The sequence below is a fragment of the Amphiura filiformis genome, chromosome 2, assembly GCF_039555335.1.
Source record: "Amphiura filiformis chromosome 2, Afil_fr2py, whole genome shotgun sequence".
Taxonomy (NCBI): domain Eukaryota; kingdom Metazoa; phylum Echinodermata; class Ophiuroidea; order Amphilepidida; family Amphiuridae; genus Amphiura; species Amphiura filiformis.
Window position 1 is genome coordinate 71,906,421 of NC_092629.1, and position 18,100 is coordinate 71,924,520.

Sequence of the window (18,100 nt, forward strand, 5' to 3'; positions counted from 1 at the left end):
GCTGGTAATTTTGGCCCCTAAACACAAAGTACGTAGTATTGAGGCAGAAGCTTAATAGCTGAATAACTTGGTCAACACTAAGGTTTTCAGCACTGTCCACTTTCCAGTTTGTATCACTTTCAAGCAATTGTTCGATCACATTCAGAGTATCTTTGACCGGGATGGATGTAAACAGCGCAGTGACATCAAAGGATATCAGGGACTCATCCGCACGTACAATCAGATCCCTAACCTGATCAACAGAAGTCTGAGTGTTCTTTATTTATGATGCACTGTTTGACCGGTAAGAGGTGAAATTATGTCAGCGACAAATCGTGCCAATTCATATGTCACCGATCCTATGCTAGAAACGATAGGTATCAAGGGAGCACCGGCTTTATGAACCTTGATCAAGCCATGAAATTTGGGTATGTCACAACCAAGGGGGCGGCACAACATCTGCAAGTTTGACGTCATCAACATCTGTGACGTCATCGGAGGTGTCCTAGTACTACATCACTAGCAACAACAATCTTCAGAGCAATAACATCCGCTGAAGACGCCGGTTGACCCGGTGAAAGCGCTCCGGCGAGTGTACCAAATTTGAGTAGCGTAGAAGTATAATTGTGACCAGTCACAACAAAAGATACCTCTTGTCGGTACCTACATAGATCATATTTTGGTAGTGCAAGTCAAACACCTTTTTAACTTTATTCTTTCTATAATCCTATTGTTGAAGAGGATAATAGGATATTATCTATAGAATGGTTATATAGCTCTAATCTTTGGTTGCTTTAGATAAACCCTTCTCAAATGGTGGACAACAAAGCATTGCAATTTGTATAGGTACACATATTAGCCAACTGTTAACAAAGAGAGGACATTCCTGAACCCTCGTTACCTTGAGGATGATTTGAACTGACCACCAAGAGACGCATGTAGCAACCGACAAGAAGTGCCTTTTGTTGTGACTCGTCACAATTTTGCTTTTTATTTACGTTTACCGCTACGTATGAATATACATCATTATAATAATAACGATAATAATAATAATAATAATAATAAAAATAATAATAATAATAATAATAATAATAATAATAATAATAATAATAATAATAATAATAACAATAATATCATAAAATCATAGATATCTGTTTTTGTAGCGAAAATACATGAGTGGTCTGTGAAGCCCATTGTTACACGTGTTACCAAAATGCCTCAGTTAGTTGCATGTTAAATGTTCAGTCTCCGTGTAGACATCAAGTAGAAACCCAGCAAACACAAAACGTTTTCGACATCATTCGCAAAAGGTTATAAAAGGTTGTCAGAAAACGTTTACATGTCGGGTTATATAAAGGGTATATTAAGAGTATAAAACGTTTTCATAACCTTAAAAAACATTTTTTGATAATCTACTGCTCAGCACACAAAAATGTTTCACAGAAAACGTTTAAATGTCGGGTTATATAAAGGGTATAAAAATGTTTTAATAACATTCCAAAAACATTCTTGAAAACTTGATACAAAACATTCTAAACAGAATGTTATTTTGGGGTTGCAAAAATATTTTGCGAAAAATGTTTGCCCAAAATATTTTCAATAACGTTTTAATAACGTTTTCATGACCTTTATATAACCCGACATTTAAATGTTATTAAAAGGTTTTGAAAAAAACATTTTAAGAACATTTCTGTGTTTGCTGGGTTCAAATATTTTAACATAATGTTATTTAAGTATTGACACAATATTTGGCAAAAATGTTTGCAAAAATAGTTTACAATAACATTTTTGAAAACATTTAAAAATATTGTTGTAGTGTGTTTTTATTCAAAACGTTTTAAAACGTTATCATGACCTTTATATAACCCGACATTTTAATGTTATTAAAACGTTTTTACCTAAACCAAAAGCCAAAATATAACTTATTTAAAACGTTTTTAAAACGTTTTTGTGTTACTGGGAACACGTGACTTACCAGTCTTATCAATGAATATAGCCCTTGCTCGATCTAGTCCAGATATGACAATATTCATACCACTGCCATTCATCGACGCATTTTTAACTGTGCCATTGGTAAATTCTGCCCAGTAGATAGAGCTGGGAAGAAAACCATACAATCATAATTATGATTATACACAGAGGTGTTTAGTTTAGGGGTGTGGCGGGGATCTGCAACCGCTAGTGCAAAAATAGGGGTATTTCGATTAGTGATTTGGCACCAAACAGGACGCTGGATTTGCGTGATAATCCCATGTTGATATTGGCTAAATAAACTGTATTTTTAATCGCAAGGGTGACAGTTCTTGTCGCAATATCGCCATTTTAATTTTCACAGACGACTTGGCCTTTTGAGGTCGATTAGGAGACTTTTTAACCAGTCGTTTTGTTTTCGTAACAACAGTTCGCCCTTTGAAAAGTGAACTTCGACGTACGGGACTGCGAAAATTCTTTCCACCAGCCGCCAAGCTGTTTTGCGGCGCTTCCCGATTTCTTGTGATCATGTGGTAATTTATAGTTAGCTTGTACTGTCGTTCGAAATATTGACATTTGATCCTGATGTGACAAAAAAAATAGCAAAGATTGTTGAAACACATATAAATGCATACAGTTCACTTTTAAACATGGCATTTGCCGTGATAAACTTCAGTGTAGCACAAACATAGTCATTTTCAAGACGAATAAAACATAGGCAACCTTGGCTAATGGGGCCCAATAAAATTGGATTGGACATTTACTCCTCATTAGTCATTAATATTCTTCGCAAGTTGGAATTTTTCTACAACATAATCACATATAAATATATTTTGCATCTGGACCTATAAACCCTTATTTTTCTTATTGTTGTGAAAAGAATAGGCCTATTAGTACGTGTAAGTCGATTTTGTCGGGATGTGTCAACAGTCCACGCCTTTGTTGGTGGGGTGTGTGTGTGGATGTGGATGCGGATTGGGGTGTGGGGGTGCGTGTTTGGTGCGAGCTGAGGGTATTACTACAAATGATGATATCACACAAAACTTCACACATCAGTGGTTCCGTGCAACAAAGATTACTCTAAATTTAGCATTGGACTCTGTCATATTGACATAAGCTTAAACAGTTACCTTTTCAGAGTCTGAGTTGAGCAAAGATGTTGCTTGCTCTAAATTTAGCAGCATGTGGACTGATATTGGACGTAGCTTGCGTTACGGCAAGTTAATGAAGACGCTGTGATGGCGTCGCAAGCTACGTCTTTGCTCAACTCAGACTTTGATAAGGTAACCTTTTTAGCTTACTCTAAATTTGTTCCCCATATAGCCAAATGATGAACTTTGTCGCTGCTCATCCCTTTTTAAGGGATTTTTTATTAGGTAAAATGTCGCTTTTTTGGTTGTACAGGGGTACAATGTTCAACTTGCTCCAATTTTGAAAGAAAAAAATTGTTGCCAATTGTTGGTGTAGCTGACACGAATCAGAAAAAGAATAGTTTTGCTTGTGTACTGTGTTCACCTACTGGGATAGTGGGCAAACAAGGTCAAAGGCCATTGGGTGGCCATATGCCACTGTTGATCCTTGACTCCCATTGCACATAAAAAGTAAAGTAAAGTAAACAGTGTAGAAGGCAAGTTCTAACCATTTCTTGATTCTTATGTTAAGACGACCAAGTTGGCACCATTTTTGCTCAAATCGGAGTAAGGTGAAATGTTTACCCCTGTACAACCAACAACGTGATATTTTACCTTCAAATTAGGTTTTGTAGGATAACTCCATAACGATAGGTTGTAGATACCACAAACTATGCATTTTTAATCCTTGTGTTCAGACCAGTAATTTGGTATATCTGCAGTGGTCAACAAGATATGAGCATTTTTAATTTCTTATCCCTGGAAGACCTTTGACCAAGGGTCAAATCCAAAATGGTTCTACGTCTTAAAATCAACATTGGACCTTGTACTTCATGTGTGGTAATTCTCATGCTTCTAGTAGGAAATGCACAATGCTTTAGCTTAGCAGCTGTACTATAATATAAGCGCATCTAAACTGGCTTCAAAAAGAAACTTATAATTTTTCACAAGGTCATATCTTAAAATCCTGTCTATAAAAATGAACACAAATTACACACAGGATTACTTCAATACTCTACTCTAAACACATGTCAGTAACCAAGCAGTTGTCCAACTGACACAACAGCAAAATGTACTGACATGGAACACCTTCCTGGACCACATTCACAGACCAACAGATTTCTTCGAATGGGTTCCAATTATTCGCCTGTGAATGTGGTCCCGGAAGCTGTTCTGTGTCAGTGCATTTTACTGTTGTGTCAGTTGGACAACTGCTTGGTTACTGACATGTGTTTAGAGTAGAGTATTGAGGTAATCCTGTGTGTAATTTTTGTTCATGCACAGGCGAATAATTGGAACCCAGCAAAAGAAGTCTGTTGGGCTGTTAATGTGGTCCAGGAAGGTATTCCATGTCAGTGCATTTTGCTGTTGTGTCAGTTGGACAACTGTTCGGTTACTGACCGGTGTTTAGAGTAGAGTATTGAAGTAATCCTGTGTGCAATTTTTGTTCATTTTTATGGAGAGGATTTTAAGATATGACCTTGTGAAAAATTATAAGTTTCTTTTTGAGGCCAGTTTATATAATACCGGTCATATCCTGAAATACCATAGCACCCGTCTGCACCTGTAACTATAACCGTGTTGTCCAAGCCGTTAACACTGGCACGATGGATTTTGCCGGCATTGGGATCGGTCCAGAACATAACGTTTTGTTTGATGTATATTCCAGTTGGACCGGTAATACCTGAAATTTGAAACATTGAAACAGAACATTACCAAATCACAGGTCGATGACCAATCGCCGCCAGATCAACGGCCTGAAGATGCACCTAGGATAAGGGGCGTTACCGTAGCCTCTCAAGATAAACGTGAGTCCAGTTGATTAGTTTTATGATTCCAATTTAATAATAATAATAATGATGATAATAATAATAATAATAATAATAATAATAATAATAATAATAATAATAATAATAATAATAATAATAATAATAATAATAAAAATAATAACATAATAATAATAATAATAATAATAATAATAATAATAATAATAATAATAATAATAATAATAATAATAATAATAATAATAATAATAATGACAATAGTATGTAGTAATAACAATAGTATCGAATTATTCGATATTTCCAGACCAAGTCACAATCACATGAACATGCTTCAATGTGCAGGCTTTTTTGACAAAATGACCAAATTTACATTGATATAACATTTTATATTAAATGATCAGCGTGAAATTCAGATACAGTATAGAGGTTTATTTAGTGATTTTAGGCATTTTTAGCCATTTCTTCCATTGCAAAAGTTTTTATTTTAGGTTAAAAACCATAGGTCACAGAAAAATGTTGCGGTTGACCTTTTTGATCCAAACACCCATCTTAATATTAAAATTGATACACTTTTGACGCATAAGTCATTAAAAAAATCCTCTATACAAAATAAATGTTTTGGTCAAATTTTACAAGGGAAACTATTCAGAGGGGGATATAACCAATTTCTCTTCAAAATGAATTGGATATTTTCATCAAAATGACAAGAAACTCTTCAAATTTGATAAGAGTGACTTGTCATTTTAAACAATGAATAAATTCTTGTAAAAAATGACCAAACTTATCAAATGTGAGTAGTTTGTCTTGTCAGAGGGGAACTTAACAGAATCTTGTCAAAATGAAATGGGTAATCTTGTCAAATAATGAGTTGGATATCTTGTCAATTTGAATAGTTAGTTACTTGTTAAAATAAAACGGAAACTATTAACTTTGATAAGAAAGTTCAAAGTGATAATATACCTAATGAAAATGAACAGTATATCTCATCAAAACGAATAGTTACGGGATCAAAAATAAATGAGTAGGGATTATATTTAAATAACTGAATAGTACGAAATGATAGTGTACTGCTCAGATAAATTTTCTTTCTGTAACATGAAACAAAAAAGTTAGTAAGAGGGCGGCCAAGATTGTTGTCAGTGGTTTAGCACGTAAACACAGAAGATTCACAAATAATTATAAACATGTAGTATGTTACGAAACAATAACTGTTTCTTGACGAACTGTTTTTAATGTTTTGTACTTACAAATAGTAAGCATGGTAAGAATTTAAAAATTGCATAAATTTCCACCTGACAGTGTTGCGGACGCCTGTTTCGCGTACGATATTAGCTGTTGCCGCATTGAAAGAGGCAGGGCCACCATCGTCTTGAAAAATAGAAAAACAACCCAAGACCTCTGGCTCTTTGATAAATTAATAATACAATATTAACAATTAAATTTGATGATAATATTCCCCGTTATACAGGGTGATTATTATTGAAAGTTTCTATAAATGCCACACTCAATAGTCACCCTCTGTTAAAAAATGAAGTGACTCTCCAACTCTACCTTACACAGAGTGGGCTGACATTTAAATTTTAGATCTCTTGGACAAACATTGAAATTGAGTATCGCTTTAATTAATTAATATGTGTCATAAAAACAAAACGGTAAATGCTAATTCCTTGATATTTTCATACAAGATCACTAATGGATATGTTATTTATAAGGTTCAACTTGGTTCTTAAATAAAAATGGATTCTTTTCTCTATTTCACTTTTTTACTCACCTTGTAGTTAGTGTTAGAAAGTTAGAAAATACGGGATATCGATAATACTCACTGAAGTCAATGACATTTTCCACTCCTGAGCCGTCCTGGTTTGCTCTCAGGATCCTAGTACTTAACTCCGTTACGTAAATTTTGCCTGTTTGTGGGTCATGTGTAATCCCGCGAGGAACTTTGCTCAATGTAATAATTTGATCAAAATCCAGGTGATTCAGATTGGAACCAGTCTCTGCTACGTAAACTGCATAATAAGACCCTCCATCAGAGCATCCCACAAAAACTGAAATTATGATAATCAATTTATTCTTCGTTTCCTTGAGATATTATACAATGTATGCTCTAAAAGTGTTTGAGATGGGTTGTGTCCCCTTCTCGTGTTTTTGTTTGTTGAGGTGTGTTCATGTGATTTCGTGATGAACACAAATTATTTACTTCAAGGACATTTAAAGTCAGTAAAGTCAGAAAATCGTGGGTTTTTTACTATATATTTAACTGTTAATTTGTGTCAAGCATATCTATATAGGAATTTGCAGCTAAAATCGAGGAGGTAACGCTGCCGAAACTTCAACCAGGTGAAATGACCTGGTGATGAATAAACTATATTTTTATCTAAATCCTTATGACAAAATGAATACATTAGTATGGCTTTTAACAACAATTGATCAAATTTGAAATTTCACCCCTGCATATGCGGCCATTTTGGATTTATGCAAATTAGGCACTGTTCTACTACTTGGACTTTTGGGGACTTTTGATATGTTCTTTAACATATTTTTCTGAAATGAATGTGATTAAATGGTTTCTGTTGCAATTAGTGGTGGGTGATTTTTTTTCAATTTCATTGGCCTATTTCCACGGTAAAATTGATTTGACATTTGTTGTAGGTAAATCACCATGGTAACCATTGCCAAATAAACTGCAATTATTTACCGGAACTTGTTTACAGCTACCACTGTTTTCTACGGTAATATATTGCCATAGTACTCATTACCAAATAAGTAATTAACTGATAGGCTTAATGACACACAGAAGGATTTTTTTTCAGATGGTTTCGTTAATTATGACAATACTAATTTCAGTTGCACAATTGAAATATGGAATTTTTTTTTAAATCTTTGAAAGAGCACTTTGTACAAGCAATTTCCTTCATAAACTAAGATATACGACTCATTATTATGCTGTTTTTGTCCCTAGCTTTTTCAATGAAAAATGGCCAGTGTTCTCCAGTGTGATCACTAACCTAAGCGATTTTGGAAATTTACCATCGTTCAGTAAAACAAACTTTCTTAACAATGTTCAATCTTTTAAGGAATCAACCTAAATAGATCGAAATGGATTGTTGGATTGACTCTTTTCTAGACTGATTCACCATCAAGTACGTATGTACCAAATTTACTGCCAAATGGCATATGCTGCACATGGTTGGAATAAGATTTCAACCTACATGTATTTTATAGTGAATATTTTGCTTCTTTTTTCAATTGGAAAGGATTTCTTCCTAGCTAAATGGCTAAAAGATTGAGTATTAATCCCTTTTTGCTTGATATTCAAATCATTCGACCGAATATCCTGTCAAAAACATGTATCCATTCGGCAGACGATTGACAAAGCACTTTTTTGGATTGAATATTCGGTTACCGCACCCTAGCTGAACCATGTGGCTTAAGCTATCGACCCAGGTCTTATGAGGAGTGTTACCCCCCCTGGGAAAATTATTTTATTATATTCTTTATTTTGTTCTCTTTCATTTGAAACCATTTGGGGCATTTGGGGAGTATACCTTCTTGACATTTCTTGACATTTCGTGATACTCACTCTGGTTAGCACATTCTGACCCACTTTTTTTATCACTTAAAACATTAAAAATTCATGATTTGTATATTCTTCAAATTGTAATTTTTATGTATCAATTTTATCATTGTCTCCTTCCTAACGACCTACTTGATCAAAATTATTTTACTATCAACAGTGATGTGCATAACTACAACACTCGTCATGCAGGTGATATCCATATTGAGCAAACCAACACGTGCCTTGCATATAACACCATCAGAATCCAAGGTGCATTACTTTGGAATAATTTACCACCAATTCTGAAAAGCGCACCTTCGGTAGCTGTTTTAAACAACACATGAAAAACATCTCCTTGGAAAATATTTGCCAAGTGAATCGTAATTACATTCATGTTTCATTGCTACTTTAAAACGGTCTCTCATTTTTTGCTATCAGGTCAACTTTATGTCGGCACCCTAATTTTTTGGTACATTATTTAGTTTACCATCAGTTTTATATTTTCCAATTATGTATCATTTCACTCCAAATTGTGTGCCCAGTGCATGGACAGCCTTGTGGCCATAACTGCTTGCTTTCACTATCTCGTCCATAGGCACTCAGTGCACGATTTTGAGTGAAAATTGTACCGAGCGTATTTTATTTTTTGGTTAAATGTTGTATGTTGTAACTTTAGGCCGAGGACACTGCACCTCACGCTCTGCGTTTAGCAATGTCCTCATCCATCTTATTGACGTTTTTCATAAAAATAGTTGCTTTTTCCATTATATTATTTTATATAAAATACATCCTTATTGTAACTCATTGTATCATAATTATATTGTTGTATATGAATGGATGAAATAAATTGATTGATTGATTGATTGATTGATTGATTGATTGATTGATTGATTGATTGATTGATTGACCCAAATATGAATACTGAGCCAGGACTTAAATAATTTCTAATTCAATTATTATTTACTTTTTTATCTCTCAGTTGACACCAATCAGATGTCATACCTTATTGGCATTTGTAGATATGAAAAGGACCCATATGAATATTGACCCAGGTTTTAATGATGAGTGTATTCACCGGGTGTGGAAATGTTTTCATTATAGTCTTTACCTTGTTCTCTTTCGTTTGACGCCATTCGGGGGACATACCTTCATGGCATTTCAAGATATGAGCATTTTGGCATTTTGAGATATGAAAAGGACCCAGAATATGAATATTGACCCAGGTCTTATGAAGCGTGTTACCCCCGGTGGGGGAATTATTTTTATTATATATTCTTTACTTTGTTCTCTTTCATTTGACACCATACCTTCTTGGCATTTGGAGTTATGAAAAGAAACCATATGAAAATTGACCCGTGTCTTATGACGAGTGTCACCCCCGGGTGGTGAATACTCTTATTATATACTTCACTTTTTTCCCTTCCATTTGACACCACTTTCATTGGACACCACTTAGTGGCATTTCGAGATATGGTCATTTCAGACCAAAAGGTTAGTCAGTTAGTAAGTAAGTAACTTAGTAAGCAAGTATGTAAGTTAGCAAGTAACATACACTATTATACGCTGATACCATTTCATGGTTCAGCAAAAATGTACTGATATTTTATACAAAGTTTTATTATCGTATCTAAAGGTTCGATGAAACAAGTGGTCATGCTTTGTAGATCAGCTGAAAGAAATCTAAAGATATCTATAATGAAAAAATAGAGAAAATATTACAATGACCCGTAAATACATGTCACGCACTTAGATATTTTTTACGAAATAGGCAATTAGGCAAATAACATTTAACGGTCATTACTTACTCTTGTCAGCTCTGCACAGAGAAAATTGTGTGTCCCACGATGGTACCAAAGTCAAAATCTTCCACACCAATATGAAAATATTTGCGGTATCCATAGCTGTTATCCTTGTCACTTCACTTTCTATCCGAATATGAAATGGTTATCTCAATTACATCATAAGAATGTAAGGTTGCCACATTTTGCGTTCGAAAACCACAACGACACGTTGAATGGTGTTTAAGGAGCTCAATTTTTTGTAGAGCGAAGCACCTAAAATATCAACATGTAGCTGCTTTAACAATAACCAACAAATGAAATCACCTAAAATGGCGGGAGTTTTCTACTTGATGCGTGATCCTCGTTGAAAGCTCTTTCGGCTAGAAAGTGAAGTGACAAGGAATTTATTTAAAAGCTGGTTATTCCTTCATATCGACCTAAAAGCTGCATGCCCAAACTATAAGGCGCATTATGGCAACCTTCTTAACAAAAGCAATGAAGCTCAAAGAAAAGCAACAGATATCGCTATATAGTGTAATTACATTATTTGCAATGTTTTTTATTACCTAGGATATGCTCTGTCGAAGCCAATTGGTAAATACAATACGCTATTAAGATATTTTCTCCTACCAAGCCCAAAAAGCAATTCGTTAAGTACATCGCTAATTACTGTTGACAATAGGTTCTCCATAAAAAGCAATCATCCTTTAGGTTTGAACACTGACATGATAATGTTGACGGACTTTTGCGATGCGAAGAACAAGGTCGTGCGCACTTCAGTAAAAAGTCGAAATTGGTGAGGCTAAAAACGTTTACGGTTTACATTATTTCGGAAAACGGACTTTTGCGATTGGAAGAACAAAGTCGTGCGCACTTTGTTTTTGTTTGCGTTAAGGGTGTCAAATTAAGTTAATTAGTTTCAAAAGCACTGAAAGCTCCCTGCGAGCTAAGCACTGAGTAAACACTGAGTAAACAGTCATAATATAGTCATGCTGTTTAACATGAACACCCGCAAATCCTATGTTTGGTCTGATATTGGATCACTCATACCATTACACGGTAGAATCTCGCTTGAGTAATTAGCATGTATTGTTTATTCAACTAATTTGTCAACATTATCATGTCAGTGTTCAAACCTAAAGGATGATTGCTTTTTATGGAGAACCTATTGTCAACAGTAAAGTGTTTGTAATTGGATTAGGTCAAGTGTTTGATGTTTTTGTGTTGAAGGACCAGTGAAAGAACATACATCCAATTTCACTATTTTGAAGTCTCTTAATCACCCAAATTAAGCAGAGTTGCCAAACTGCGATTTGGTAGCCCAAATGTGTGGCTTTTGAAGATTTTCCCTGAAACTTTTGACAATTTCCTGTCTCATAGAGACAGATGGTTAAGAAATGGTGGGTGACTTTTTAGCCATGCAGGTACAAGTCTGGTTAGGCTCACCGAAACTCACAGGTAATCAGTGTATGTGCAAAATGTTTTTGCCCATGTTGAAACTAAGTTCTCTACAAAATTGTACATTTATTTCCAAGACTGCACTTCAAATTGCGCTGCACCAGGTGATATTACACCATCACGTTCAAAACGGGGTGTAAAAATATTAACTCAAACACAGTACACTGTAATTGCACCTGACCATTACACCTGACCAGTACATTAAAAAGAATATAAAATATCAGTACCGCAAAAGACAGTAACCGCAAAAGACAGTGACCGCGAAAGACGGGTGACCGCTAGCAATACTAGATAATAAATAACAAATAAGCATATATAGTGTGCCATTGTTCTTTATGTTGCCGAAATTGAAATAAGAGTATGTGATATAACAGATATATATTGTAGTGAGTCATTTCAAAATGATCTAATGTTGAATTTGGAAAAGCAGGCGTTTCATTAAACGACAAAGCTGAAGGGCCCCAATCATTTTGATACAGCCTGTACAAATGGTGTTGCTTAAGGGATCTGGAATGAGCGTTTTGAGCGTGTCGACAGTATTTTTGTGGGACATGAGAGCACATCAGACATATCGATTTGCATGTAACCGTGAGTACGTGTTTTTCTTCTTTATTACAGTCACAGTTTGCCTGAGATTTCCATCTTTATATAAATCTTACATGACCTTTACTTGCTCTCGGATATTTTCGGCGCTCAATGGTGATCACATCTACCAAGTGTACTGACAATCAAACGATAAACTCTGTTTACTACGAAGTATTTTCGTCTCAGTTTACATTGTCTTTTTCTTGTCTTTTAAGTAAGCTGGTATTCCAAGTGCCTCTTGTTGTCTGTACATTTTCATATCAGACCACCATGAAGGCATAATGTTATATGGTACAAAATCACGCCAAGCTGCTGGTCCAAGTAGACCACTTATGACATACCGATGCTTAGGCTGTTTTGACAAAATGGCATCGATGACGGAAGTGTTATCTAAGTACCCAGCTACTCTTTGGTCGAGGGAACACGTATCTACGATACTATCAACATACGGTCGGCCGTAGTCTTGTTTAGCGATATCGTCCATACCTTGCCATATATCATCAGCACGGTTTTTGTCGCTATTTAGAAATTTTGTAACGCGGGTAGTCCATCCATAGTGCCCAGGCTCAATTATCGCTACCTATAGTGGGAAGTAAAAGTCAAAAACAAAACTTAAAAATAGTTTGGAGGAGATTCGGGAACATTCTCACCCCACCCCCTTTTTTTTTTTTTTTTTAGCCTAAAGACATATTATACTGGGCAGGCTATATTATACTATTCAGTAGGCATACCTTAACACCCCATTTGTGCATTTCATAACGCAAAACATCACTAAACGTTTCTACTGCAGATTTTGACATACAATACATAGCGTTGGTAGCCGTACACCATCGCCCACTTACACTTGACACGTTAACAAATCGACCTTAAACAGACAAAAAAATCAGGTTAAAATAAGTAAACCTTTTTAAAGTACCTGGAATTCCAATAATTTATATCAGAAATTAAAAAAATTGTAATAAACTGGGCTCGAAAAGAAACTTATAATTTTTCACAAGGTCATATCTTAAAATTCTGTCGATAAAATTAACCAAAATTACACAAAGGATTACTTCAATACTCTACTCTAAACATAGGTCAGTAACCAAGCAGTTGTCCAACTGATACAACAGCAAAATGCACTGACACGGAACAGCTTCCTGAACCACATTCACAGGCGAATTGTTGGCACCCAGCAAAAGAAATCTGTGAGGGTGTGAACAAGATCCTTAAGCAGATGAGAATTTCCAAAGAGTAAGTGGACTAGTGTCGAACGGGCTGCTTCTGCGTTTCACACACTTTCTTCAAGAAACGGGTCTTGTTCCACACTATTCCACTTACTGACAGATTTCTTGTGTTGGGTGCCAATTATTGGCCTGTGTATGTGGTCCAGGAAGCTATACATGCTATAGTGTTTAGAGTAGAGTATTGAAGTAATTTTGTGTGCAAATTTGGTTAATTTTTATGGACATGATTTTACATAGGTAAATAGATTTTGACCGATTGGCCACGATATATGGAACAATAAAATATCGATAATAAAGATAAATCATTTTAAACAAATACCTTAATTGTTTTGGAATCACTAATACAAAAAAAAAAAAAAAATTCATTGTTTCTTATTATTGTTTTGCGATCACCATTGGTATTAGTACGATAAGTAGAATCGATGATAACTTTCCAACTAAAATATGTGACCCGGCAGCACAAACGAGCCGTAAATTCCCTAAATTGTATTCTGAGTTATGGTGTAAAATGTGTACGAAGGTCGTATTCATCGGTCACTAAAGCTGGCGGCGACATCTGTCTTATTTTGATAGTCACAACACCAATCAATAATCCTATTATTGAAGTGGATAATAAGCTTCTACCTTAGATGGCTATAGAACTTTTAATAACTCTGGTCTTTGTTTGCTTTTGCTAAATCCTTTTCAAGTGGTGGGTTATTTGTATAGGTATGCATAACCAACAATTAACAATGAGAGAACCTTCTTAAACCTCGTTGACTTGGGGATGATTTGAAATGACCGCCAATTATGACTGTTTGATATTTATTGCCAGCAATGTGGAAAAAGAGACACACATAGAAACGAAAAAGCTATAATTTTGTTGAAGGAGCAAAGTTTAACTAACCATAACTCCGCTTCTGGATATCGTTTGAAGTCAAATGATATACCATTTTTAAGTTTATGATGTTTATTTTTAAACACGAAATAAAACAAAATTGACCGGGGAGGAATTTACGGCTCATTCGCCGTGGACGGTCACATATATGCAATTTGAATGGGGTACAAAGTCTGAGGTAAAAGCATATGAAAGAGCAGAAAATGTTTTCAATCTTAGAAACTAAACTCGGCTTAATGTGTGATTTGCTGTACAGCAACACCCTCACCTTTTCCTCGAATTTCTACTTTTTGCATGATTGACAACACTAATTCTTACTCACAATATAATAGAGGAGTTTTTATATTAAATGTTTAAAAAACGGGATCCGGGTTTATTCATTGTCTTTTAGGGCGAAGCGTGGCACACTGGTTAAGGTCGTTGCTTTTGGTGGAAAGGTTCCGGTTTCGATTCTCCTCAGGCAGATGAACCCTGATAAAAGACCTCATTATAGTCGGTTCTGATCAGGGTAATAAGCCCGTAATTACACTAGCCTGTCCTGTAAAAATGCCCCCGAACAGCTTTCTATGGTGACCCCCTCACCATGCAGGTCACTTGTCCCTGGCGGACTTTTTACTTGCGTTATGTCTTAAATATGTTAATGCCTAGATTATGCTTGACATAAACCCCCCCCCCACACACACACACACACACCCCACCCACAGACCACCTACCTTTGCTGTGTCTTATCATAGGTATAAATGTCTTGGTGACTCGTACCATTCCCCATGTATTAACCTCTAATATATTTTTGAAGACCTTCAATGGTATCATCTCTATTTCTCCCCATCTTGTCATGCCAGCGTTGTTTACACACGCCCAAAACACTACAATTAATTAAATAAATTAAAGGATGAAAAATAGGATTTCTTTTGCCTATCCAACATGTCATAATACATGTGCTATTTTATCGTACTGTAGTATCAGCGCTTACCTGAAGCAGTTGCAGACTTTTTATTAGACGTACAATATTGTATGTAACATATCTACGTTATTTAATCTATTGCCATTCTATTTCCAGTAATGTTTAAGTTCTAAAGAATGTTTGATGACGTAAGATCGATAATATATTTCTACCATATATTATACGTAACATATTATCGATTTTACGTCATCAAACATTAGTTAGAACTTAAACATTACTGGAAATAGAATGGCAATAGATTTAATAACGTAGATATGTTACATTCAATGTTGTACGTCTAATACTCGTAAGTCTGCATACTGCTCAGTGGCGTACCGTGGCCGCCCCTTCCCCGGGGGCTGAAGAAAAGCCAATTTTGCCGCCCCTTCATCAACAGCCCGAAAAGGTTGCCCCAATTTTTATACAGTCCTTTGAAAAAGTGAAGAGCAAAAAAAAAAAAAAGGATATATAGGCGCTACCGCCCCAAAAGCAACACATTTTGATGTATAGTACATTTTTTTCACATTTTTCCGCCCTTTTTTCTTTACTAATTCTTTTTGCCGCCCCTTCTTCTTCCGCCGCCCCTCTTTTGCCGCCCCTTCTTCTTCCCGCCGCCCCTTCGATTTTGCCGCCCCTGCTTTGACCCCGGGGGGCTGGCGCCCCCAAAGCTCCCCCAAATACGCGCATGCTGCTTTATAGTCTCATTCTTATTCGATTGAAGTATAATTTTAACAAACAGCTTTTTTTTCAGAAAAAAGCCGCTAAACCGCGTCCCATTATCGCGCGATTTACATGTTTGTGTGCACTGTTACGTGGTCAGCACGAGCGCTGTGTTATATGACTATCCTCTATCGTGTCACAATATTTAGCTGAAAAAAATCAAAATATGTCGATTCTTGACAAGACAAGAAACTAAGAGAATAAAAGGGTAGGATTTTTTTTCTTTTACATATCCAATATCGTTTCATAATGGATTGGCTGGCCAATATTTTGTGTAGTGGATACCGGCGCAACAAAAAATTGCCGCCAATATTATACACCCAAAAACCAATAAAAATTACGGGAATTATTGACAGGACACAGCAGCTGAATAAGAATACTAGTACATTTATTTGATATTCGATATTGTGATCCTCAAATTCCGTGGTTCTTCCAAATGCAATATTGGATCCCCTTATGGCTAGACCATAAATATATTGTATCTATGATTGTTTATGACATTCAACAAATTATGCGGATCCTATGTTGCATTTTGATGTGGCAGCCATGTCCATAATCACTGGAAACTGATGGGTACCAATCATTTTGATACAGCCTGCAGACCTAATCCGTGAATTGTGTCTTTATTTAAAGACAATTCTTATTTATCGTAGTATATTAGGTCCAGCCCCCATTATGACACGACATTGGATAGGCAAAAGACAAAATCTTTTATTCTCTAAATCCCAGTTCACCTTACACAGAGGGAATTTAAAAGTAAAAAGAATTGGACAAAACGGTTAGAATTAAACATTTTCTCATTTCTATCCCAGCAAACACAAAAACGTTTTAAAAACGTTTTGAATAAGTTATATTTTGGCTTTTGGTTTACGTAAAAACGTTTTCATAACATTAAAATGTCGGGTTATATAAAGGTCATGATAACGTTTTAAAACGTTTTGTATGAAAACACACTACAACAATATTTTTAAATGTTTTCAAAAAATGTTATTGTAAACTATTTTTGGAAACATTTTTACCAAATATTGTGTAAATACTTAAATAACATTATGTTAAAATATTTGAACCCAGCAAACACAGAAATGTTCTTAAAATTTTTTTTTTTCAAAACCTTTTAATAACATTTAAATGTCGGGTTATATAAAAGTCATGAAAACGTTTTTAAAACGTTATTGAAAATATTTTGGGCAAACATATTTCGCAAAATATTTTTTCAACCCCAAAATAACATTCTGTTTAGAATGTTTTGTATCAAGTTTTCAAGAATGTTTTTGGAATGTTATTAAAACGTTTTTATACTCTTTATATAACCTGACATTTAAACGTTTTCTGTAAATCATTTTTGTTTGCTGAGCATTAGATTATCAAAAAATGTTTTTTAAGGTTATGAAAACGTTTTATACTCTTAATATACCCCTTATATAACCCGACATTTAAACGTTTTCTGACAACCTTTTATAACCTTTTGCGAATGATGTCGAAAACGTTTTGTGTTTGCTGGGTATTTGTGTTTACATTTAAAACAATGAGAATGTATTCAATGAGAAATGATTTGAGCCGATGGGGCTGATCGTCACGTGCTTTCTCATCCATTTGAATTAATTAAAAGTTAAACAACCTGTCGTATTTTACGACTTATGTATATAAAGCTAAATCAATTTTCACATTCAAATGAATGACAATTTCAATGTATAAAACATTGTAAAATGAGAAAATGCTCATTATGTTAAAGCAATGAGAATTTTGATAAATAATTCTAATCTCCGTTGACTGAATTCTTATTATAAACATCCACCAGTGTATCAGATGACATACCTATTTTTTCTTTGTTGACTGTCTAGGTTTCTTGCTGCAATCACCTCGTCTTCTGATGTAACATCACATGGTACAATTGTCAATCTCTTGGAACTCTTTGATGCTAGTTCACGTGCGTCTCGTCCAGCTGAATAAAGCAAAACCATATTTCATGAAAGCAATTTAAATTAAACTTCAACAATACTTGTTTATTTCGCTGACCGGGAGCGCTTTCGAGGATCTTCCTAATCATCAGCCGATGTTGTAATTAGCTCTGATATTTTTCTTAGAAA

General features: G+C 35.1%; 1 protein-coding gene across 1 annotated transcript; it reads right to left on the bottom strand.

Moving 5' to 3' along the window:
- Positions 1–12,434: 12,434 nt before the first annotated feature.
- Positions 12,435–15,187, bottom strand: LOC140142678 (D-beta-hydroxybutyrate dehydrogenase, mitochondrial-like). The gene is made up of 3 exons (XM_072164677.1): positions 15,064–15,187; positions 12,979–13,112; positions 12,435–12,827 (listed from the first exon to the last, which is right to left on the bottom strand). Exons 1-3 carry the CDS (start codon positions 15,185–15,187, stop codon positions 12,435–12,437), a joined length of 651 nt encoding a protein of 216 aa, XP_072020778.1.
- Between the last annotated feature and the right edge of the window lie 2,913 nt (positions 15,188–18,100).

What these genes read in the sequence shown, in the direction of transcription:
- LOC140142678 (XM_072164677.1), bottom strand. Translation starts at nt 15,187, where the DNA reads ATGACAAGATGGGGAGAAATAGAGATGATACCATTGAAGGTCTTCAAA. An exon ending in TATGATAAGACACAGCAAAG is followed by an intron (nt 13,113 to 15,063) that starts GTAGGTGGTCTG and finishes TGTCTGTTTAAG; the next exon opens with GTCGATTTGTTAACGTGTCA. An exon ending in TGCACAAATGGGGTGTTAAG is followed by an intron (nt 12,828 to 12,978) that starts GTATGCCTACTG and finishes TTCCCACTATAG; the next exon opens with GTAGCGATAATTGAGCCTGG.